The following is a 25,652-nucleotide window of genomic DNA, read 5'->3' on the forward strand; positions in this document are numbered from 1 at the left end:
TTCTAACAGAGTTGTCCAGGTTAAGTACCCACCTACTTGAAGAGTGGTCTCGCTCATGTATTTCATATTAGGAGGGAAAAGATTAAGGCTGGTGCTGCTATTTGTAGGATGAGCCATAATCTTCCTGTCTAATTTAGTTGGAATAATTTAAATATAGTTTTATATACAAGTTTCAAGTTTGAGATTCCAAGTTTTAAGTAGTACAGTTGTTAACTGGGGACATTGATGTTTTCCCATGTATGTATGGTCTTATTTACAGTACGTATTGATTTATGATCCTGCAAAGATTGAAGATAAGACAAGTTTTAGTTTTTCCAGATTTTGTAACTATTGATTTACTTAAATGGTAAATGGTGCATTTATATAGCGCTTTTATCCAAAGCACTTTACATAGATTGTGCATTACATTCACCCATTCACACACACATTCATACACCGATGGCAGAGGAAACCATGCAAGGCACCAACCTGCACATCGGAGCAATTAGGGGTTCAGCGTCTTGCTCAAGGACACTTTGACACTAACCCTGGGGGAGCGCGGGATCAAACTGGGAACCTTGCAATTTCCCATCCGGCCGCTCTACCGGCCACTCTCCCCCTGAGCCAACTGCCCCGTTGGCTGATCCCAAATATGAAATTAGATATTATTATGAGTAAACAGATGAGGTAAGCCCATAATACCTTGTTCTCTTTGACAGGTGGCCCATACATGGACCGGTCTGAGTTGGAATCCATGACTTGCAGAGATAATGTGAGAGAAGAGTCGTGGATGAATAAAACAGTACAGATAGACATAATAGGTTATGTGATATATTATTTACATCTTATTTGTGACCAGATATCATGGGCAGAAAATATGTTTGTAACCATCGCATCTCACACCCAACAGAAAAAAAGCTTCAGTGCCAAAAAAAAATAAACATTAACCTACAGTATGGCTGATCTGAGATGAACTTTCCTGTTGATATAACATAATGGTTAACATTGGGAAGTAAATGTGTCTCCATTATTGTGCGGGTTAACAAAAGGTGAATCAAAATGTGCTTTATACAAAACATGAAGCGCATTAAGACATATTGCAAAAAGAAACATAATAAAATGACAAAAGAGAATAGAAAATAAGAATAAGCTACGAGAATAAAGTTAAAGGAAGCAGAAGAGCAGAAATGTGTTTTCTGATTTAAGAGAACAGAGTTATGCCTCCACTTTTCCGAGTGTGAAGATATGTGGTGCATAAAAACTGCCTTCGCCACGTTTAGTTTTGACTGGATCACTTAAACAGTTAAACAGTTAAACAGTGTTGACACAACAGATATATGTCAGTGCCCTTTTTTGTTTTTGTTGTCTCTAGGTGTGATGGTAGTCTGCTGACGACAATCAGAGATCTCTACCTGCTGATAGTCTGAGATCTACATACATTTAATTAATCTGCTAAAGTTGGGTCGATAAAATTTGAAACCTTGAAAGAATAACAGCATTGTAGAACCAATGCAAAGACTTAAGAGTGTCTCTTCAATGGACATAATGCACAGATCCAGTTTATAAAAAAATACATTTAGAATGTAAGTGCACTTTGTTTTTATTCTTGAAATATCAATTTTTGAAGGTTGAGTCCAGTAAATTTGTTTGTTGTTGCAACAAGTCCTGTAACTTTCCTGTTCAATCCCGGATTTGAACACCGGTCTCCTGTGCAAGTGCTGAAATGTTTACGACTGAGCTAATAATAGACCGGGAGCCAGGCCCAGCCCTCAGAATGTTTTCTGCTAAAAAAAAATCACTATGATTTCCTGTTAGCATATACCTTGGGCCATCACAAGTTCATACTGACCACCCCCAACTCGGGGCCGTTTGGTCTCAGGGGCCCCAAAACCCTAGCCTGGCTCCACCCCCTGAATCCTTTGCCTAGCATTCAGGGTCTGGTGACGCTTTCGATGGCGGGTGTTTCTCGGTTGAAAATCTGTACGACAAATCGGGATCGGGACAATCCAGTATGAACCAATCGCGTTGGTTCATAGTGGAGTCCCACTTTGGCCACGCCCCCATCTCAGAACTCCGCTGCATTGAGAGGGCTTTCAGACTGAATAATGGAGTGAAACGAAATGAAAATTCAGGCTGAGTGTCAGGCTACCAAAACCCCCTTTTTTGGGGCAAAATGATGTTAATGGCAATGATAACTTAGGAAAAACCAGGAAAGTACGCTTTCAAAAAGGATTACCGTAAAAAGAAGTAACACGGAGTCAGTCTTAAATAATAATCAGGTTTACTCAATTATTTGCACAGGAGAGACAAGGTGGTACAGCATCAAAATATTCTCTACTGGTTATACAAAATGTTCATCAATATAACAGACAGTTTATCTTTCATTAAGCCCACCCCACAATATAATATCAACATGAATAGGGGCGAAGGCTCATCTTGGTGGCAAGGTTGTCTGTGCTAAGGCATCATGGATAGACTGTAGCCACAACTTTCATGGGTAAGAAAGAGTAGGCCAGGGAGCAAGGACATCTTATATCAGTAGTTACAGAACTGTCCCTTCTGAGCAAATACATCATACTTTATGCAATTATCCAAAGTGATACAATATAATAATCATAATCTAATACACTATGGATTATAAATTATCCATCAGGCAATATTAATTTACTAAAATTACATAAATTGTCTTACACATATGAAATTCGGCATGGAGTATCCTGACACATAGGGGTAAGTAGACAAATAGGATTCTGGTGCTTGCTACCATTGTACTTTTAAATATGACCACAACATCCCAAGAAAAACTAAAAAAAATACTGTCCGCTTGACAAATTATAACAAAGATGATTATTTTCCAGCACTTTATGTTGAATATCACTGCCACACTTGAATATAGAAAACTTCCCATGTCCCTAAGCTTCAATTTGAGCCCAAGATGACCTTTGTATCTTGAACATTACTCTTTCTGTAGCCAAAATTCTGCATTATACCTCAAATCGGAGAAAATTGAGTATTCAGTCATAGTAGAGGCCCTTGGAGTGGTCCACGCGCGACTGCTTATTTTCTTTTCTAGTTTGGATTTTTTAGGTCCTCTATTATAGGGATCTCGATGATCCCAAGAAAAAAAGTGGTCCAAAGTGTGTTTTTTTCAATGTTATATTACCCCTATGAGACCTGCGGGATTGCTGGCTGGAACGCCGGCGTGTCTTTCGGAGACTATGGTGCGCTAGACATAGCCCAAAGATAGAGATACCATTTGATTCTAGACAACCTCAGGTTTCCAATGGGACCAACCTTGTCATGCTACCTTGTCGGGAAGGGGGCTAAATACCTAATGATTCAATGTTAGACAACATTTTGGCGAGGGAAAAACGGCCATCAACATTTTCCAAATGGTCCCTTGAGCTGTCACCTCAATATATGTGAATGGAAATGGGTTACATGGATACCTACAGCCTCCCCTGTACAGGCATGCCAAATGTATGCCAATCTCATGCAGTTTTGGGCAGGAACCATGCAGTTTTTTGCATGCAGTACAAATATGTAATTTCCGCCTATTGTAAAAAGGAGACCACTTTACTGTATCTATAGCTGTATGAGACCACTGTACTTTATCTATTGCTATATGAGACCACTGTACTTTATCTATTGCTGTATGAGACCACTGTACTTTATCTATTGCTGTATGAGACCACTGTACTGCATCTATAGCTGTATGAGACCACTGTACTGTATCTAGACCACTGTACTGCATATATAGACCATTGTACTGCATCTATAGACCACTGTACTGCATCTAGAGACCACTGTACTGTATCTAGACCACTGTACTGAATCTATAGACCATTTTACTACATCTTAAAGTAGTAAAATGGTCACACCCCTCCTCCTCTACAGTGCTTGGCACCTTCCAATCAACAGGAATGCCAGCACTGCAGAGGAGAGACAGGTGACCCACAAATAACTTAGCTTCCCCATAGTGTCAATAAATAAACATAAAACATGAACATATTTAAAACTCTTTCAATCATTGTGACATCTATGACATTTTACTTTAAAATGTCATAGAGGAAATATGCAACACAACACTGTTGAACTGTCACTTTCAATCCAGCTGGTGATGTCAATTAGTCATTTGACTCAGCTGTGTAGTGTGTGTGCAAGTTCCTTGATTGTGTGTGGATGGGCATGGGCTGTCCCATGACAGGCTGATTTTGTGTTTTCCAGTAGAGGTTAAACACTACAGCATAAAAACATGGTCTCTGTCTCTGGAGGAACCTCCTACTCACCCAGTCTGTAACACACAATCAGCATAAAGTAGGGCAGCCAACTCAGAAGTTGTTGAACAATTCCCCTGCTAGCTCTGGAAGTTTTGGAAGATGAAGTTTGACAATATACTTTCAGACATTAATGGATTTGGGAAATTCCAAATCATGATTATCTTGATTCAGAGCTTCTCTCGAATTACTTTGCCATGTCACTTTTTATTGAATAACTTCATAGCGGCTATTCCCTCTCACCACTGTGACCTCAGCAGTCTGGATGATGCCGGTGTCTTTAGGAATCTGACCCAGGAACAGAGGGTTGCTGTTGGGGTTCCAGTTCAGGATGGGATTCCAAGCTCCTGTGAGATGTTTACAGAACCTCAGTATGAGTTTCTGTCCGTCTCCAACTATACTAATGTCACACAAACTGTGTGTCAGACTGGATGGGTGTATGACAACACAACCTTTAAATCTACATTGGCTACAGAGGTAAGTGTGTTTCATTAAGGGTGATTCAGGTGTACTTATGTTATGATCACAGGTGAAATTAGAGAACCATAAAACACTGAGCAATTAGTTGACCCTGATAATATGCAATGATTTGATAAGATTTTATATTGTTTTGTACGTTTGCACATTTTCTAATATTTTAAATGTAATAAATGTAGTTCCCTTAACTTAGTACAACTTCCATTCCCCTTTGATTTAATACATATTGAAATCCTATTAAGCATTAAATGTTAAGACTCATTGCCTTATGGTTCTGTGGACTCTGGACTACATCTTTAGATTTAGTACAAGAGAGAAAATAGTCTTTTGAAATCTTCTGTCTGAATGAAAGCGTGATGGAGAAGAAATAACACTGCGCAGTGAATTTCACCTCTGTTCTATGAGTATCTATGAGAATGAAAGTATAGTCTATTATGCATTCATAACATGCCCATTCTGCATTGCACTTCTTATAGAGATAAATGTTGCATTCATTTTAATGTAAATGTGGGAGTACTGCTTGACAAGGGAGATACTGTAACCAGTGACATGAATCTTAATCCTTTTGCAGAGAGCAAAAGAGCTCCACCACTCTACTAAAGATGTCTTTAAAAAAATATGTGCAAAAATGATTTTTTTTTTGTCAATGATTTGAAGTGGGACCTTGTGTGCAGCAGTAAATGGATGAACCGATTAACAGCCACTATATTCTTCATTGGAGTTATGTGTGGAGCTCCTATGTTTGGATTTCTCAGTGATAGGTATGCTAGTTATTACAAATATGTAGTAACCACTGTACCTAAATTATTTTATTACACTAAATAATGAACAACTTGGTAACAATTCATTTGCAATCAATTAGCAACCCACATTTAAAGGGATAGTTCACCCTCAAAATGACTTTTTTTCTATCGATTACTCACCCCATGGAGACTTGAATTCATGGAGATGTTTTTGTTTTTGTCGCATTCCTAACCCAATAATTTGATGACTGGCGAGTGTCAACTTTGAGTCTCGTACCGGAGACATTAGCATCTTTCCGCCGGTAATCAAATTATTGGCTTAGAGGAATGCGACAATAAAATAATAATCTTCATGAATTCAAGGCTTCATGGGGTGTGTAATTGATAGAAAATGAGAAATGTTTTGGGTGAACTATCCCTTTAAGTGTTAACCACATCACTCTAAAATCACTCTATCATGTTCTTTCTCTGTCTAGATATGGTCGAAGGAGGACACTATTGGTATCTTATGTGTCATCATTGGTGGTTGCAGTTATAAGTTCATTATCCACATCATATATCATGTTTGCCATAATGAGATTTCTCAATGGAATGACACTGGCAGGGATAAGCATTATCTCTATTGTTCTATGTGAGTATTCGTCAAAATCTGTCTGATGAGGAAAAAACTATATATCTTTCATTTTAGATTCATTCTTAGAAAACCTCACACTCTGGGTTGCTTTTTTGTTTCTGCAGCTGTCTGTTATGGTTTGGCATTGAACACAGAACCTTTGCTGGGGTGATTGTAAGTCTAGACTGGACACTTGGTAACTGGATTCTTGCTGGAATGGCCTACTTTGTAAACGAATGGAGGATGCTTATACTGGCAGCAAGTTCACCCTTGATAGTGTCCATTGTTGCTTGGTGGTACGATATTTGATGTCATACTTCATAAGACATTTTATTTACAGTATAAATGCTATATCCCATTACTAGAGGTTGATTAGGTGCTATATTCACCAGACACTTCAATGATGACATTTCAGGTGGCTTCCCGAGTCTGCAAGGTGGCTCCTTGCTAATGGCAAGGTCGAACCTGCTCATGTTTACCTCATGAAATGTGCCAAAATGAACAACAAATCCAAATGTATGGATACCATCACACCAACGGTAAATACAGTACAGACATTCCAATATTGACTTTTACAAGAAGTGTTGTGTGTGAAGTGTTGTGTTGTTTTTATTTTGTTGTTGTTTTGTAAAGCGACTTTGAGTACTCAGAAAAGTGCTATATAAAAGGTATTATTATTAACAATTCATTTTTCCCGTTTATTCACAGACACTTTTAGATTCCGAGAGTGTTGCAAGAGGTGATAAAAAGTACACATTTCTGGATCTTGTGAGAACTCCAAATATGAGGAAACTTGCCATATGTTCAGGGATAGTGTGGTAAGTACCAATGCCATATAGCGGGATAATATTGTGTGATTGTCATGATCAGAGCCCCTGATGAAAGAGTCAAAATACTGTCAGAATCATGTGGCTATATTGCATTTATTGAGACTTTATTGATATGCATTTGCCATTAACCAATCCAAGACCCTGTCTTTCCCTGTTATTTGTATTGGTTGAATGTTCCTAGCAAATAATACATGATGCAAGTTTTCATTCACAGAAACTGTCTTCTCCACTTTCCAGGTATGGAGTAGCATTTACATATTATGGGATAAGTCTGAATGTAACTGGGTTTGGGTTAAACCCATACCTTACGCAGCTTGTATTTGCCAGCATCGAAATTCCAGGAAAGGTTTGTGTCTATTACTTCCTGAACAAGTTTGGCAGGAAACGTGGTGAGGCTGGGGCATTGCTACTAACTGGAGCCTGTCTTTTCATTAACCTGTTTGTTCCAAATGGTAATTTTTGGTTTCTACCAAATATACAATATAATGATTTGATCAAATATTCAGAGATTTCATAATGTTCCTTGTACTGTAATGTCTGTAATGTTTGCACAATTGTGTGGTCTGAATGATTATAAATAAAGAAACCTGTGACACAAGAAGACACTGTAAAATGAATTATATGCTTGCATGTCTTCCTTCAGATATGAGCGTAATTCGCACCACTGTGGCTGTCCTTGGTAAAGGCCTATCAGAAGCATCTTTTACTATCATGTTTCTGTACACAACTGAACTCTACCCTACAGTAGTCCGGTTAGTCAGCAATAAAGCCATGAAAGCAAACTTGAGCACATGGTGTAATAATTACCACCTGTGTTGTTTTATCACCTTGCACAAGTATGAATTAACGTGGGATGTTTGATTATTCAGGCAGAATGGACTAGGCTACACCTCATTTGTGGCACGGCTTGGTGTATCCATTGCCCCGCTCATCGCCCTATTGGACGATGTGTGGCTGCCCCTGCCTGCTGTGATTTATTGCATGACGGCAGTTGGATCTGGTATCGTTGCCACACTCTTGCCTGAAACACTCAATAGACGTCTACCAGAGTTCATCGAGGATATTGAACAGCCAAGGTATGTTTTTGTTTGTTTAAAGTCTGTAAAAAGTTTATTTTACGAAATAATTTATATTTCAATGAATTGGCTGAATTTAAGTTAACCACTTAACCTCATGGCCTCTACAAGAATATGGTTGAGTTTGAGGGGCACAATAAATACCCTTGCAAAATTGGATAACAGGATAGACAATTATTACCCTATGACCCTAATCCATGGTTATTTCAAGAAAGGGAAACAAGGTTAGTAATCAGTCACTTACAATCCTAAATAAAAATTGCCTTGTGGGTGGATGGTGGACGTCACAAACATAACATGCCCATATATGGAGACTTACAGCACTGTACATTTTTTCAACTGATTTATTTTACCAGCTTACATTTACCATTATTCTGCTGAATGCAGAATAAAATTACATTAAAAACTTTTCCACATTACAGATCACAAACCAATGAAAAGGAATGGACATAACCACTCCAAAAACGAATGAAAAGGATGGTGTTGGAAGTTAAATCCATCCCACATTGTACAGTAGATTTACCAACTAAGTAAAATCCTTGTGTCATATGTTAGTTACTAATTGTTTATTTGTTCATGAAATTGTCTAGTGACTCATGTACATTGGAAAGTAAAGTTGATAAGGTTTTGTGAAGATTTATGATGGCCAGCAAATATGGATACAACATAAGGTGAATACTGTAGCTGGATAGTGTTATATTTATATATAGTGCAGCACATCCTCTGTAGTTGGTTGTACCCTCAAATGCGCTCCTATGGGGATTCTTGGATTGGGACAGATGCAGATTGAGGATAGTACAGTACAAAGGGGAAATGAAGGAGCACTTCAGTCTGCTTGCTCAGTGTCTCAGAGCAGGGCTGTGGACATTTCAGAAACCGGCCTACCAATGACTTCATCGGTAGACAGGTTTGGTCATTTCAAACTCGTTTTCATTGATGCAAATCCAAGAATAGTTTCTATTTCAGCATGCCAACTGTCCAGGAAGTGAATGATTGTAGTTTCCAATAGCTTGGATACCCTGTGATTATGTCACTGGTTTCTGAAACGACCACAGCCCACTTTAACGTAGGTATACTGTAGTACATAAAAAGCTGCAAGTGGTGATCAGAACAATATCACAGCCCCATATCACCTTCCAACTGCGTGCCATTATATAATTGAATGTCATAGATTTTAAAACTGGCACAGTGAATACATGGAGTCAGACCCTAAATTAGGGTTATATTAATTTTGTGGGCTGTTCATATTTGTATGTAAAGTCTTCAATAAAGGGTCATGCAGTCCATTTACTGATTTTGTCTGCCAGCTTCTTGTCATGTGTAATACAAATGTGTAGCTTCTGCTCAAACCCAAAACCATATTTGTGAATAGATTTTGCAAGAGTTTTCTAGTGTAACTGGCTGCAAAAATGCCCAGTTTGACCTTGTAAGCAATGAAGGCTACACATACCAACATTGTATTTAAAAAAAAAAAAAAATCAGTGGGGGGGGGGGGGGGGGTGGGGGGGGGGGTGCGTGCTAAAAGGCTGTCAGATCAACAAGGCCACAGGCTTGGATGGAATACCTCCTCTTTTTGAGAGATCCGGCTAGCCTGATAGCAAAAACATTAACCCATCTAAAAATATAACTACGCCTGAAGTCAATGTGAAGGAAACTAAGTACCGGTACCCTCTGTCAGACCTTGTAACCAATGCAGTCATTAATAAAGAGTATGCTGTCAAAACGGTTTCCAATTTACTCCCTCAACTCTGGATTATGTATCCATCTCATACACACATTTAAACCCTAGACACGATTTATACTTTGTGTTGTGCACAGAAAATCTACAAGTTCCCGTCATGTTCAGATGTGTTGTGAGCTTGTAGCACGGTCACTTTTGGCTCGTGACACCATACACAACCAAGTATAAATCAACCTCTAAGCCTTCGATGTCTTGGGTATTTAGTTGTAGATGAGATGCACAAACCAAGTCCTAATATTAGTAGACAATAATAAGTGAAATAAAGAGAATTCCGCACATTTATTTATTCATTTCAGCACTTATAAACTTTTTGCTGACTGAAGCTCGTGCTGGGCTATGTGGTACACATCACTGGAGTAATTTACTTCTCAGTTTTTGATGTGTTTGCCGATGCAGCCTTCATAGAAGAAATGCGGCGCTTCTTGGCAATTTGTTCCTGCTTCTTCTCCTTGGCCTCCTGTTTGTACAACAAAAAACATGTTGGTCAAATTCAGTTGCAGACCAGTTAATGAGCACAGTTGTACAAATTGCGATTTGGCACCTATGTGACCTAATCTGCAGTATGCATGGGAACCCTGTAAAGGCTAGCCTAAACTTTTTTTTTTAACTGCATCAACCTGTGGAATTTCAGCAAGCTTTGTCACACGGGGGGACCGGGCCTTTTTTTTAAACTGCATCAACCTGTGGAATTTCAGCACACTTTGTCACACGGGGGGACCGGGCCTTTTCGGCCCTGGCACCGTTGCTCTGGAATGACCTACCCTCGGACCTTGGTTAGCAGAGACGGTGTCCTCTTTTAAATCGCTTTTGAAAACACATTTGTATATAAAGTGTTTTTCCTAAGGATTGTTTTATGGACTGATTTTAAATGCCGTTTATTTTATTTTATGTTTGCGTTTTCTTATTTTATTCTCTCTTGCTGATGTTTGCGGTTTTTAATCATGTATGTAAAGCACTTTGTAACTTTGTTTGGAAAAGCGCTATACAAATAAAATTCATTCAAGCACCAAATGGACAGCAACCAAAGTAATTGACTAAGTTTAATCCAAGGTGGGATCTCAAAATTACTAACAGATATAGGACATCTTTGACAGTTACGCTTGCCCATGTTGAGGTAAACGGATGATGGTTAGATCAGGTCGCATCTGGTAGTTCCATAGTCACTAGGCCACACACACACACACACACACTATCCCACCTTAACGACTTTAGGGCAGTCAAAGGTGTGTGCCAAATAGAAGTTTACAATGTGCCATTAATACTAGTACATATGTACAGTGTGAGAGGTTACCTGCATTGCAGGTTGGTGCAGTTGGATTCTGTTGCATTGCAGGTGTGGACTGGGCTTAATGCAGCAACCAAACCGTGACTAAACCAATATGTAATTTTTGTGAAAGAGTTATTTTGTCCAATCTGTACTTATTGGGGCGGTTGCATTTGGTCTCCCTGCTCTTCTACAGACATTCAGATCCCTTGTCTGGTTTGAAACAACTGGTACTGCCTGAAGGTGAACTACAGTATTTTTGCCCTGAGCAAGCAGGCAGACCATGGTATATATTAATTTAAAAAAAATTGGTCACAGTGGTCATCACAGTGATGGAAGTTCACTTAGAAAAGTAATATTGTGGACCAACCATTGTACACCCCAAAAAGTGCATAGTCCTATTTATGGTGTCTATTTATTTGATGTCCAAACCTCACATATAGGGGCGGTTTCACCGCCCAAAAAAACAACACTTGTGCAGAAGACCCAGGTTCGAAGTCAGGGTAGAACTCTGCTCCTAGTATAGAGCTCCCCAGGGCTCTATACTAGGTCTGCCATAACTTCCCGCTATACCAAAAAAAACGATCTACAAGCTTGCAGACGTTCGCTCCAGAATAGGGATGCTACGGCTTAAAAGTGGTTAAGAAGCCCATACCTTCAGTCTCTTGGCCAGCATCTTGGCATAGTCCGAGGCCTCTTCTTTGTTTTTCAGGGCACGCCTTTTCTTGAGCGCAACGCGGCGCCTCTTGTGCTGCAGCACGCGAGGTGTGACCAGTCTCTGGATCTTGGGAGCCTTGGTTCTGGGCTTCTTGCCTGATTGAGTGTTAGAAGACAAAAGCCAGTAATCAGTGGCTTTTAGAAGAAAAGTGCAACCCCAAGTGGTCACAGAATGGTATAGCAGTCGGTCAGACCATGAAAATCAGTACATTAGACATTTGTAAAAGGCAGCAGCACTCTTTTTAACTGCAACCATGCAGCTAGTACGTCTTTCCAAAAGATACTCTAATGCAAACAGAGAACATGGCAGTTTATTAGTTCCTCAGAATTCCAATAACCACTTGAACCCTAGCCTCTCTATTCCTGGGGCAAACAGTTGGCGAAAATAAGCACAGAAGGGACACACACTGGCGTAGCAAGAGGGGATGCAGTCCTCAGGGCCTGGCGGTGGGAGCTCCTAAACAAGCCCCCTCTCTCAAGCTGTTCAGTTACACCCATTTCCTGTTAACCAGTGTAAAATGTGGTGCATTGGGAGGTAAAGGAGAGCGCCGGTATTAAAGTTGTTTTGAACAGTCAAAACAAGTCTTGTGTGGAAGATGACGTTCATGGCAGGGAGGGGGGGCTGAATAGCCTGCAATAGCCCACTGTTGCTACGTGCCACTGGGGATGAGTGTATAGAGCCCTGGTGACGCCAGTCAACCAAGTATAGGGTTAACCCATTTAGACCTGAGGCCGATTCTACAAACGCCTTCTAAATCCTGACCAATAATGTTGCTATATACTGTATAACGTATGCGTGTTCCAGGCTTAAAGAAGAATGGTTTAGAAGGCCATAGCCAAGTTTGCATTTATTGCAGATGCAAACATAAGAGGTGCTGGCTATCCATGATCAACACAGGTGCATACCATTTGTAGCCAGTATGCTGGACAGAACACCAGTACCAAGTCTCACCTTCTTTAGCCACACGTCTCCTAACAACATACTGCCTCACGTCATCCAATTTAGACAGGTTGAAGAGCTTGCGGATCTTGCTGGCCCTCTTGGGACCCAGGCGACGTGGTACGGTGCTATCAGTCAGTCCTGGAATCTCCTTCTCACCTGAGAAGCACACAAGGTACAGTAGTACGGGACATGAAAGACCGAAAAGTAAAAAGAATTCACGCATGCACCCGCTTAGATCTACAAAGAAAAGCTCAAATTTGAAATTTCACATTCTAAAGTTGCATATGAACAGCAAGAACTTCCTCTTAACTAGCATAGCTCGCCATTTTAGTCATTTGGAGGCGACTGCAGACATCTTTACTTGTGCCAAGCAATTTCTCATGTCAGACGACAAGGTCCAAATCGTATCCGTTGCAAAAATGTACTACATCAAGTGCATTACCTTTCTTGACAATGACCAAGTTGAGAACGCTGAGGTTGGCGTCGACAATGCAACCACGGACAGACTTGCGCTTCCGCTCGCCAGTCCTGCGGGGGCGGTAGCAGGAAACGCCCTTGAAGAGCAGCAGCTGCACACGGAGAGCGGTCAACACCCCCTGCTTCATTGGGAAGCCCTGTTTGTCGTTGCCTCCACTGATGCGCACTATATAGCCCTGCATGAGCAGATGACATGAACATGTGGACATGAACTGCAGTGGTCTACCTACATTTAGAACATAGCATTTAACGTGACATTGCATGCATGTATAAACTACCATTAACTAGGTTTAATGTTACCCCGGTGGGAGCTCAGATTTAATGCAGTTCAACTAGAAATTGTTAATTCAGGTGACATTTGGTAAAGCAGCTCCACAGTATATGGAAAGACTCATTATTTCCCCCCCTCCCCCACTACAGGGAAGTCCAATACATGCATGTCATTAAAACTAAATCTAGTCACGTGGTTATTCATGTCAAATACTTCTTACCTTCCACTCATCTCCAAGAGGGTCAGCAGGCACCTCAGTAGCCATGCGCTTCTCGTAAAATATTCTAAGTTTTCTTTCATCATCCACTTCAATTAGCTTTTGACAGCCAGTGGCCGGGAATGAAATGTTCAGCTGCAATACAAACACAACTATAATCACCTTATGCTGCCATGCATTTACATTACACCACTTAAAACTTCAAGGCAGAACTTTCTGCAACATGTTACAACCAATTCACAACACTAGCAGGATTACCGGTTGTTGGAAATATATATATATTTTTAAAACTTGTGATCCCCACTAGTGATGTAATCTCTTGTCACCAGACTTTCCACCTCGGAGGAAAACTAGTGATGTAGCCCCACCTTTCATTTCAGCATTGCAGTCATTATTGTACAGTCCAAGCAAGATTACAGAGCTTGCCCAATGCCCAGCAACTTCTTTGACACACTCCATGTATACACAGGTCAACAAAGATCTGCACCTACCCAGTCTTTGGCTCTTATAAAGCCTCCTTGCACTTCTATCACAAAGTCTAAAGTCCATTTGTTTAGACAGTGCACAATTATTGCAAGGTGAAGTGAAGGGGGGAAAAAAAGGGTCATTATATCTTAAGCCCTTGACATTTTTTCCCCCCACATGCTCCTGACTCATGTACAGGTTCAGGCATAGGCCGCATAGCTTTATTACCTTCCCTCACTAAGGACAGTAGGTTACAGATTCTTCAGTAGTAGTGAAACACTGCAAGATGCGCAATGTGTTTTTTAATACCATGTTCAAGAGTTATTTTCTTCTCCCATTATGAACAGGCCATTTTTTACTACAACAATCAACGTCAACGATGTGTACATGATTACAGTCACCCGTGCCTTGTTAACTAGAGCCTCCTTGACAAGTGGCACAAAGTCAGCATTACAGCAAATTAACTACCACAAACCATTTCATAGTTTCCGGTGGACTTTCATGGTGGGGGAAAAAAAAATTGCTTGAATTTGGAGAGAACACAAGGTACTTCAACCTGGTGTTTGCACCGTCTCCCTTTTTGGCCCGTACATCTACACAACAGATTTCAAATATAAAGTGCTTACCCCATGGCCACGGATATTGCAATTATGTACGGGCCCTTAGAATTACCCGCATCTTCCGTATTGTTCAATACAAAGCATTTTAATCCGATCGGTGGCCATTTTCTCATAGAGTTATGTATCAGTGTGCAATACACCTCCCAACCGATAGGAACGGGTAGTTGAAAGCATTATGAAGAAGAAAATGGCCACCGATCGGATTAAAATGCTCTTTAGTGAACAATACGAAAGATAGGGGTACTTCTGAGGACCCGTACATAATTGTAACATCTGTGGCCATGGGGTAAGCACTTTATATTTGAAATCAGAACGTTGAGGTTCGGGCCAAAAAAGGGAGAAAGTGTAAACACCAGGTTGAAGTTCATTCATGACGGTCATGTTTCAGGGCCACAAACTAGTATGACTCAGCACCTAGTTTGGACATAAATCATTATATAGCATAGAAAAGACATACCGGCAGGTTCAAAGTTATTTGAAGCTTGACTAAAAGCACATTTTTTAAAAGACAGGCATAGCTAGTCTGTGTATAATCAAAAGGCATCCCAAGTGATAAGCCATGTTTCACACAACAGAATAGGCCTATAAATGTTCAACATGTGAAGAGTCAGGGGTAGGGCTTCAATCCTTCTAGATTATTTTATAGACTGTGAAAACATAAAGTCAAAATTTGAAGCAAAGTTCATACCTTCATCTTGAACACTCAACACAGCACAGCACAATCTCTTGCCACACTGAAAAGAGGAGGATATCTCGATGTGATGCTTAACAACAGTAGCAATGAATGGCTGGTGGTACAGGTCTGCGTTTTTAAGTAGCCTACACACTTCCTTAACAGGTGTTACCAATGAAACTAATTAAGGACGGACGGTTAGGACCAGACCCATAGAAGGCTCTGGTTAGGACGCATCCGTTCAGGTCAAACAGCAGTGATGGAAAAAGTATATATTTTCTAAAAGTATCAATACTGCAATATAGAAATACTCGGTTACAAGTAAAAGTCTGGGATTCAAATTTGGACCGGAGTAACCTAAAACCACCTATTGGCCAGTTTTTTTCTTGTAAAAGAGACTCATGTCTCAATTAGTTTTACTGGTTAAATAAAGGTTATAATAATGAATATGTGCTATCTGTTACCATGCAGGGATTTATTCAGACCCAGAATGTGTCCATATATGGTCAAAAAAGGGACAAGATGGACATACTTTTATGCCCATGTATGGACGAAATGGGTCAAAGCCTCATGTAGGCCGACCCCTTGGGTCTGGCAAAAATATCAGGGACTGATGACGTCATAATCTTATTTTTAACTCTATGGTCATAATGTGAAGCCATCCTGGAGAACGGAAAGTCGCCACCACCACACCTGGGTTGCTGTACAGGGAGATGGTCCTATCCTTACCGTCCATTGTGACTGCAAGGCAGGGCAACTTGGCAAGTGATGGATGAAGCAAATACAGATTTAGCTAATTAATAGTATTGGAAAATAAAAACGTTTATAAAATGTTATGATTATATTAATAGGGATACTTCACTTTCGGGCCGGGGACACATTTAAAAAAAATATTAAAAATAAATGAAAAAAGTTATGGAAAATTCATGGCCCCCTCACGACACGCAGTGTCCTACTAATGTGTGAGGGGGCCATGAATTTTCCATAACTTTTTTCATTTATTTTTAATATTTTTTTTAAATGTGTCCCCGTCCCGAGAGTGAAGTATCCCTTTAACTGATATGAAAATGTTTGCCATGCCCAACATAGGGATGTTAGGTTGAAAGTGGTTAATAAATGTATGGTTGCAGACAAGAAAACACATATCTACAACAAACATGAATTGAGATGGACTCTGTTGATCTGAAATCAGATTTATCTGCAAAAAATGTTTGGAGTTTGGGGAAAACATGCATAAAAGAACGGAATTTGAGATTAAATGTGAACACTAGGGCCATCCCCTGAGACCACAGATGACGCCCCTCGTCTTAAGCATTATGCATTTCATGACTTGTATTTTCAAAAACTATGTTTATCCCTTTTCCTTTTTCAGTCTTGGTGAATTGTGCTCCCATGCACTGCTGTTCTATTCAAACTAGAGGCTTGTATTAGATTAATAGAATTAAACAAAGTGGCAACAAACACCACCCCAGTAAACGGGAAAAGAAAAGCCCCAATGCCCAAAGCCAGTGTTTGACAGCAGCAGGTGTTTCTGAAAATACTGGCTCAGGCTGACAAAGCACCTGTGGGTTTGAACAGCTTCAAAGATTTCACCAAACCAGCTAAGAAGCCATGGTTCTTCAGCCAGCATGCAGTGACCGCAGATGAGGTAGAGGTGGAGAGAGCAACCATCAAACAGGCATCATGTGACCGGTTGGTCCCATTACAGCCTCCATAGCACACAGTGTCCTGAGAACTTCTGCAAACCCTAATAAGACGCTTGTCAGTGAAATCTGTCAGCGAAGACACAGGCTGCTGGATAAGCTGTGGCTCAATTGGGAGAGAAAGCATGAAAAAGATGCTGTTGACACATAGCTATGCTGTTGGAGGTGGAAGTTTAACAGCCAACCTATCCTCCAAAATACACATCACTGATGAAGTCAACAAACCCCACGTGAACCTGGTCATCAGCAAGGCTGGTTTCCAAATATGCCAGCCAATGGCATTCATGGGAGTTTCATGCGATGGCTGTGTCCTGTGCTTGCTGTGGTGAGGGTGTGCTGGAAACTTAATGTCCCTTCAAATGGGCAATGACATTGCCCATTTGGAAAGATAGTTACTACACACAGGCAAGTGTTTTAGTTTCTCCCCCCTACATAAAGTTCTACATGATTGCGTTGTACATGTAAGTTTCAAGAGGCTTGCATTGCATGTAATTGTATATGTACCAAATATACTACACTAACCATGCAGTACAGGTCAAAGTGTGGAGGCCAAACTGAAAGGAAGCCCTGTTATTTACAGAAACATATTACTTATTGCATGTACAATTTGTAATTATTTGTCAGGTCCAGATGTTCATCACCCAGCAGGCATATGCTGACTTCATCACATGACTCCTCAGGACTGCGTAATATTCAGGGTTCCAAGAGATCAGGAGTTTGTCACAACATACAGTATTTCTCCAAAACTTCAGGAGCTGAAAGATGCACAGGTATGTGGTTTTATTTATTTTTTTATCAGTTTGTAAAAATGATAACATATGTCATTGTTACTGTAACTTACATATTTTATTTGTAATTACATGATAGTTTGAATGCTTTGTGGAAGCGCTGAAATCACTTTCAAATCAATAAAAGCATGTTTGGTGGTTACATTTTGTGTTAAATTATTTAAAATATTTGCATTGGTTTTATGAAATTGAACAGAATGAGTAAACCTTAACATAATTCATGTACACATTTCTGCTAAGGACACATGGCCAGGCATTAACGATGCAACTAGTGTCACATAAAGCCGCAGAGGTGGCACATCGGGCAGAAGAGGTGGTGGCACTGCCAGCTGCAGCGGTCGTGGCACATCAGGCAGAAAAGGTGGTGGCACGGCTAACAGAAGAGATGGGGTGAACGGATGCCCAGCAGCAGAGCAGCACTGAAGTTTCAGAGACCTGGCGACAGTCAATCAACACATGGTACAGTCAGAATGAGTACTTTGTACAAACCCAATTCCAAAAATGTTGGGATGTTGTGGAAAATCTGAATAAAACAAAATGTTTTATTCTAATCCTTTTTTGACATGTTTTACCATATCAACTTTATTTACTTTGTAAATATGCTAATTCTGAATGTGATGCCATCAACACCTTTAAAAAAAAGTTGGGACAGGGGCAGCAAAAGACCAGGAAAGTTGAGGAAAACACCTGGAATATTCCACAGGTTATTTGGAAACAAGTGATAGTGTCAGGTTCACCACTTTCAACTGCATGCGCAAATTGTCCAAAAAATTTAAGAACAACGTTTCTAAACACAAAATTGCAAACAATTAAGGGATTTCACCATCTACAGTTCATAATATCAAAAGATTCAGAAAGATCTGGAGAAATCTCTACACATAAGGCACAAGGCCAAAAACCAACATTGGATGGTCCTTTTCCTCTTTAGCTCGGAGGACACAACTTCCAAAACCATTTTGAAATGTGGACTCATCAGACCACAGCACACTTTTCCACATTGCCTCAGTCCATCTCAGATGAGCTCAGGCCCAGAGAAGTCTGTGGCGTTTCTGGATGTTATTTAATATTTATGTATGGCTTTCTCTATGTATGGTAGAGACATTTAATTTAATTAGCATTTTCCACAATGTCCCAACTTTTTGGGAATTAGGCTTAAATTCCAGGTGCATACTTCTGCTGAAGTTGGGAATTTTGCCCAGATATTAAATTGTCACAATTAATATATACTTACATTAAGATTTAATCAGTGCCATCAGCTGCCAGACATGTTGACTAATGCCCCACAGACATGTACAATGCGGTCGATTAAAGCTTCTCCTCTCTCCTGTCTCTCATCTGTCAGTCTCTTCACCAGTCGCAGTGGAAGTGGGCCATCCAGTATGTGGTACCGATTCTTCAAGACACCGATCACTCGCTCTGCAAATAACCAAAAATAAAAAATAAAATGGGTTTGCACTAGAAATTGTAGTCTTCTATACATCGTTGCTGTCGGTTGGAAACCTGGTATGTCCAAAACCGTTTTTTTATTTATTATTTTAAAAACATTTTAAAATAGTGAAATATTTTTTTGATTGATTGATTGATGTAGTTTATTTAGAAAGACATGAGAATAGTACATGACAGTACATAACAGTACATGGAAGTACAAATTCACAATACAAGGTCTACTAAACTGGAAACCCTCATTAAGCACTAAGCTTGTTTAAGATGAGAACCCCATGCACACAAATCATGATGAAATATAAGAGGCAGGCAGATATACACACTACTATACAGAATGTCATACAATCAGCTTTCAGGTTACTGGTATGACGAGTAAATATATATATATATATATATATATATATATATATATATATATATATATATATATATATACACACACACACACAATAGAGGAAAATGAAGGAGGGGGGGGGTAGGGGGGGTAGGTTAAGACTTAGACAGGGGCCATTTTCGAATTGCAGCCTCCTGAAGGTGTATCTTTAGGAAGTTTTGAAAGTGAGTAGGGTTTTACACTCCTTTACTCCTTTTGGTAGGGCATTCCACATTTTTGATGAATAGCATGAGAACGAGTTCATACCCTTAGTTGAGCCAAATCTGGGTTGAACATGATTTGTGGAGCTGCCTCTGGTGTTATGATCATGGACTGCATTAACATTTTGGAAGTATTTTGACAAATACAGGGGGATCCCAATGTTGTGGTGTATCTTGAAGACAAGGCCCATAGCAAGTTGCTGTACTCTGTCCTCAACCCTAAGCCATCCAATCCTAGCAAAATGAGCAGGGGTTAGATGGGTTCTGTGATTGAGGCCAAGAAGTAGCCTTACAAGTTTGTTTTGGGAACATAGCGATCTACATGCTCACAACGTGTCACAGGATCGCAACGCCTTGTGAGCTTGCAGATTTGCCATTTTCACTTCTTTTGTGTGACACTCTCGTATGGTGAAGTAGCGCATTAATTACAAAAAAAACACAAAAAGTTGAAATGTGGAGATACAAGGTTTCTGCCCGACAGCAACCATATAGATGAAAGGTTCTTGCACTTTTGTTATGATGTTATATTGCACATTTGTTATGTTGCACATATGTTGTGTTGATGTGACAACTATTGTGACTAATTGCCGTTTTAGCAGTTAGTTACTGTTACTATTGCTACTAAAGTGTACTTGTCTATGCTGTAGTAGCATCTGCACTTATGTACCCTTTTCTCCCAGCCCTTATTGTGCTATCCTGTTGTGTATACTGCTGTGGACACAGTTTGTTAATTTGTTTACAATAAAACTATTAAGTATTAACATCTAATGTCATTCCTTGACAATAATGTACATGTAATGGAGAACTGACTGCTGACACGGTAATACTTACCAATAATAATAATGATGATGAATACTTACCAATGCGATTCCTGATGTTTGAAGTCAAACGAGAATGTGCCACATCTTCTGCTGAGGGTTGTTTTCGTCCCCTTGTGAAAGATTGAGTTATTAGTTCTGCACCAAGAACTGCAAATTCATCCTTCAAAGTGAAGCCTCTGTCTGCAAGAATCTTAAACAACAACACAACAGATGTTACTGTAACGGCACTGAATCAGAATCATCTTTATTGTGGCACAGGTTTACAGGTGTAAAACAGTGGGTGAAATTCATTTGTGCAAGCTCCATCGTTGTTTTCCAGAAAGAAAGTAAAGGGGTTGGGGGGGGGGGGGGGGGCAGGCAGGGGAACAAAAATAATCCAAAGAAACAAAAAGGTATCTACATATTTTCACATAGCATATCCATCCGTGCAGTATGTACATGAGGTTTAGACATAAGGTGCATGAGCATAGCTAATATATACGGTTGATGATATAGGCATTAAGGTGCAATGTCTGTATCATGAACAGTATACTGAACATAATCACCAGTGTACACCATAGAACATAGAAAGTTAAAATTATTACCTGATCTCCTGCATGGTGGTAGTTCTTAGACAGGAAGCCTGACTTCCTTACAATGTGAACATCTGATGCTCTCCCTCCCCAGCCTTTGGAGAGATAAGTGATCTGACCAGCAGGATGACATGCGATGAAATACTTGACTGTTGTCCAGTTTTTGTAATTGGAGTAAGTTGTTGCTCTGTGAGGAAAACAAATTAGTAATACTGATAAGTTAAATGTGCATGTGTCTTTCCTCATAGAAAGGATCAAAGGAGTAGCGCACAGCCGACCTCTCTGAAGTGAACTCAGACTCTGATGAAGAGCATGGGTTAAAATAAAAGAAATACAACTAGAGCAAATGCAGTGTGTGGCTGTTATTTGTTATTTTTTCCTCATAGAAAAACATAATAAGCAAGTCCACGAGGGAAACGGAGAACACGCAGCTCACCTGAGAGGAAGAAGGTCATTCCCACTCGCAGTCGGCAGCCCTCTAAAGCGTCCAGACGGAAGGAAAATGTCTCCCCACAACAGCAGACACCTGTCTCCCAAGATGCTGAGCTAAAGGTTGTGGAGACTGTGGTCCATCTCCCACAATCGCCAGACTATGTTCTAGTTAACACTCCTGACCTGCTCTCCTCAGAGATGGGACGGGAAAACCAACTAGAGGCTGGCAGAGGGGCAGAGGAGGATGATGATGAGGTCCCTGTCACTCCGGGGGTGGAGGCTGACATGAGACAGATAGATGATGTGCTGTCCAGCTTCGGAGACTCTCTGTCCCACAGTGAGACCCCTCCTCCCTTACCCAGCTGCCAGACGCCCAAGCGGGCCAACGCCAAAACCTGCAAAAAGCGTGGGCTCTGTGTCAGGATGGCAGGGCGGGGCTTGAGTCTGTGTGACGTGACTAATCTGTCCACTGCAGCCTATCCCGCTCCCTTCTCCCGCGACAAGTCCCGCCCCTCAGACGCTCGGTGCTCCACCCCCGTAGCGGCGCACCATGACGGTGGACTACAAGGAGCCGTCCTTAGGCAAGAAATTCCGGCGTGGTGACAAATTCACAGACCTCAGCTCCCCGATCTTCAAGCAGTCTGCCAGGAGGTCTGTGCAGAGCTCCAGAAAATCCAGTGGCAGTGACGCCAGACCCAGGAACCAGACGAGGCAACAGATGGAACCAGAGCCGTCGGTGGTCCGTGCCGGCGCCTCCAAGGAGCCGCGGCGCAATAACACATCAGAGGCCAGCAGACCCGACAGTCGGCAGCAACAACAACCGCGCAGGAAGGTCGTGCAGCCACGGCCAGCCACGCCAGACCCACCCGCAGCAGCAGCATGGAAACCAGAGAGGGGCCGCAAAGCCGAGCGGGCCCCGCTGAAGAAACCGTGGGACAATCCCAAAACCAGGGCCCGCTCCAAGAGCCGCGATCGGTCAGCCACGCGGCCGGCCAAAGGGGGAGCGGCTGCTCCGCCACAGGTCAATACAGTCAATGATGGAAGTCAGTCTAGGGTACTGCAAAAGAACTTGAGCTGGTATAGTTTCCCTGATACACTCTTTCAGGCCAGGCAATCAAAAACGCCAGTTTAGCGTACATTTACATTACATCCAGCCATCGGGATAACATGTCTAGATAGGTAGTTTCTGCCAGGCCCAATACACGACATATCAAACTGTTACACGGGTTCTGCTGCAGTTTCACCAAAGTTACAAAGAGCTGGTCCTCTGTTGGCAGCTTGAACTGTGCATGTGCCCTTGTCTTTAAGAATTGAACCAGGAATTGATGCAGGGACTCAAACAGTGTCCATGACAGGCCTGTCATGGTCTTGCATGCAGTGTCATCATCCCTCACAGAGTTTGCGGAGAATCTCAGCAGTTCCACCTGCCTGGCCAATTCATCCCTCTCTCTCCTTAGACTGCAGATTTCCTCATGAAGTTGTTTCTCCAAATTGTGTGCACCATCTTGAAGAGGGACTGGGGCTTCTGAATGGGCCAATTCTTCAGGTTGTGTTTGATGGTCTGGAGGTTGCTTGCTGGGCTGTGGTAGGTGTACGGGCCAAAAGGGAGAAAGTGTAAACACCAGGTTGAAGTTCATTCATGACGGTCATGTTTCAGGGCCACAAACTAGTATGACTCAGCACCTAGTTTGGACATAAATCATTATCTAGCATAGAAAAGACATACCGGCAGGTTCAAAGTTATTTGAAGCTTGACTTTGGAGCACATTTTTTAAAAGACAGCCATTGCTAGTCTGTGTATAATCAAAAGGCATCCCAAGTGATAAAACCATGTTAACAGAATAGGCCTATAAATGTTTAACATGTGAAGAGTCAGGGGTAGGGCTTCAATCCTTCTAGACTAGTTTATAGACTGTGAAAACATAAAGTCAAAATTTCAAGCAAAGTTCATACCTTCATCTTGAACACTCAACACAGCACAATCTCTTGCCACACTGAAAAGAGGAGGATATCTCGATGTGATGCCAAACAGTAGCAATGAATGGCAGAAAGCCCAGGTCTGCCTTTTCAAGCAGCCTACACACTTCCTTAACAGGTGTTACCAATGAAACTAATTAAGGACGGACGGTTAGGACCAGACCCATAGAAGGCTCTGGTTAGGAAGCATCCGTTCAGGTCAAATAGCAGTGATGGAAAAAGTATATATTTTCTAAAAGTATTAATACTGCAATATAGAAATACTCTGTTACAAGTTAAAGTCTGGGATTCAAAATTGGACCTGAGTAACCTAAAACCACCTCTTGGCCAGTTTCTTTTCTTGTAAAAGAGACTCATGTCTCAATTAGTTTTACTGGTTAAATAAAGGTTATAATAATGAATATGTGCTATTTGTTACCATGCAGGGATTTATTCAGAAGGCACCATGAAAAACTGGCGGTCCCTGGATGCCAGACATTTATTTTAAAGTGGCTAGTATGTGTGGGGTTGTTCTCCATAAAAAAATATCAGGGACTGAAAACGTCATAATGCGTTGAGAGAGAACGGAAAGTTGCCACAACCACACACCTGGGTTGCTGTGCAGGGAGATGGTCCTATCCCTACAGTCCATTGTGACTGCAAGGCAGGGCAAGTGATGGATGAAGCAAATACAGATTTATCTAATTAATAGTATTGGAAAATAAAAACGTTTATAAATTGTTATGATTATTTTAACTGATATGAAAATGTTTGCCTTGCCCAACATAGGGATGTTAGCTTGAAAGTGGTTAATAAATGTATGGTTGCAGACAAGAAAACACATATCTATAACAAACATGAATTGAGATGGACTCTGTTGATCTGAGATCAGACTAATCTGAAAAAAATGTTCAGAGTTTGGGGAAAACATGCATAAAATAACGGAATTTGAGATTAAATGTGAACACTAGGGCCATCCCCTGAGACCCCAGATGACACCCCTCGTCTTAAGCATTATGCATTTCATGATTTGTATTTTCAAAAACAATGTTTATCCCTTTTCCTTTTTCAGTCTCAGTGAATTGTGCTCCCATGCAGCTGCTGTTCTATTCAAACTAGAGGCTTGTATTAGATTAGAATTCAACAAAGTGGCAACAAACACCACCCCAGTAAACAGGAAAAGAAAAGCCCCAAGCCAGTGTTTCACAGCAGCAGGTGTTTCTGAAAATACTGGCTCAGGCTGACAAAGCACCTGTGGGTTTGAACAGCTTCAAAGATTTCACCAAACCAGCTAAGAAGCCATGGTTCTTCAGCCAGCATGCAGTGACTGCAGATGAGGTAGAGGTGGAGAGAGCAACCATCAATCAGGCATCATGTGACCGGTTGGTTGCACTACAGCCTCCATAGCACACTGTGTCCTGAGAACTTCTGCAAACCCTAATAAGACGTTAGTCAGTGAAATCTGTCAGCGAAGACACAGGCCGCTGGATAAGCTGTGGCTCAATTGGGGGGAAAAGCATGAAAAAGATGCTGTTGACACATATAGCTGTGTGCTGTTGGAGCAAGGCTGATTTCCAAATATGCCAGCCAATGGCATTCATGGGAGTTTCATGCGATGGCTGTGTCCTGTGCTTGCTGTGGTGAGGGTGTGCTGGAAACTTAATGTCCCTTCAAATGGGCAATGACATTGCCCATTTGGATAGTTACTACTACACACAGGCAAGTGTTTTAGTTTCTCCCCCCTACATACAGTTCTACATGATTGCGTTGTACATGTACGTTTCAAGAGGCTTGCATTGCATGTAATTGTATATGTACCAAATATACTACACTAACCATGCAGTACAGGTCAAAGTGTGGAGGCCAAACTGAAAGGAAGCCCTGTTATTTACAGAAACATATTACTTATTGCATGTACAATTTGTAATTATTTGGTGGTCCAGATGCAGATGTTCGTCAC

The 25,652-nt window shown here is 41.0% G+C and overlaps 2 protein-coding genes and 1 pseudogene across 3 annotated transcripts; 2 read left to right on the top strand and 1 right to left on the bottom strand.

Moving 5' to 3' along the window:
* Window positions 1-4,358: 4,358 nt before the first annotated feature.
* LOC308077402 (solute carrier family 22 member 7-like) lies at window positions 4,359-8,491 on the top strand (the record flags this gene model as incomplete). The annotated part of the gene is made up of 10 exons (XM_080418078.1): window positions 4,359-4,733; window positions 5,391-5,494; window positions 5,953-6,111; window positions 6,215-6,385; window positions 6,505-6,628; window positions 6,798-6,907; window positions 7,157-7,371; window positions 7,563-7,671; window positions 7,789-7,995; window positions 8,418-8,491. 10 exons carry the CDS (start codon window positions 4,359-4,361, stop codon window positions 8,446-8,448), a joined length of 1,605 nt encoding a protein of 534 aa, XP_080274204.1. The 3' UTR covers window positions 8,449-8,491.
* A 1,567-nt stretch (window positions 8,492-10,058) lies between these two features.
* LOC308077503 (small ribosomal subunit protein eS6-like) lies at window positions 10,059-23,766 on the bottom strand. The gene is made up of 6 exons (XM_080418230.1): window positions 23,690-23,766; window positions 13,629-13,760; window positions 13,103-13,313; window positions 12,670-12,816; window positions 11,656-11,813; window positions 10,059-10,193 (listed from the first exon to the last, which is right to left on the bottom strand). Exons 1-6 carry the CDS (start codon window positions 23,693-23,695, stop codon window positions 10,098-10,100), a joined length of 750 nt encoding a protein of 249 aa, XP_080274356.1. The 5' UTR covers window positions 23,696-23,766; the 3' UTR covers window positions 10,059-10,097.
* LOC308105952 lies at window positions 21,323-22,868 on the top strand (annotated as a pseudogene). The gene has a single exon. The product of its transcript is annotated as an uncharacterized misc_RNA (transcript).
* Window positions 23,767-25,652: the final 1,886 nt, after the last annotated feature.

The sequence above is a fragment of the Gymnoscopelus braueri genome (genome assembly GCF_963280865.1).
Source record: "Gymnoscopelus braueri genome assembly, chromosome: 2".
Taxonomy (NCBI): Eukaryota; Metazoa; Chordata; class Actinopteri; order Myctophiformes; family Myctophidae; genus Gymnoscopelus; species Gymnoscopelus braueri.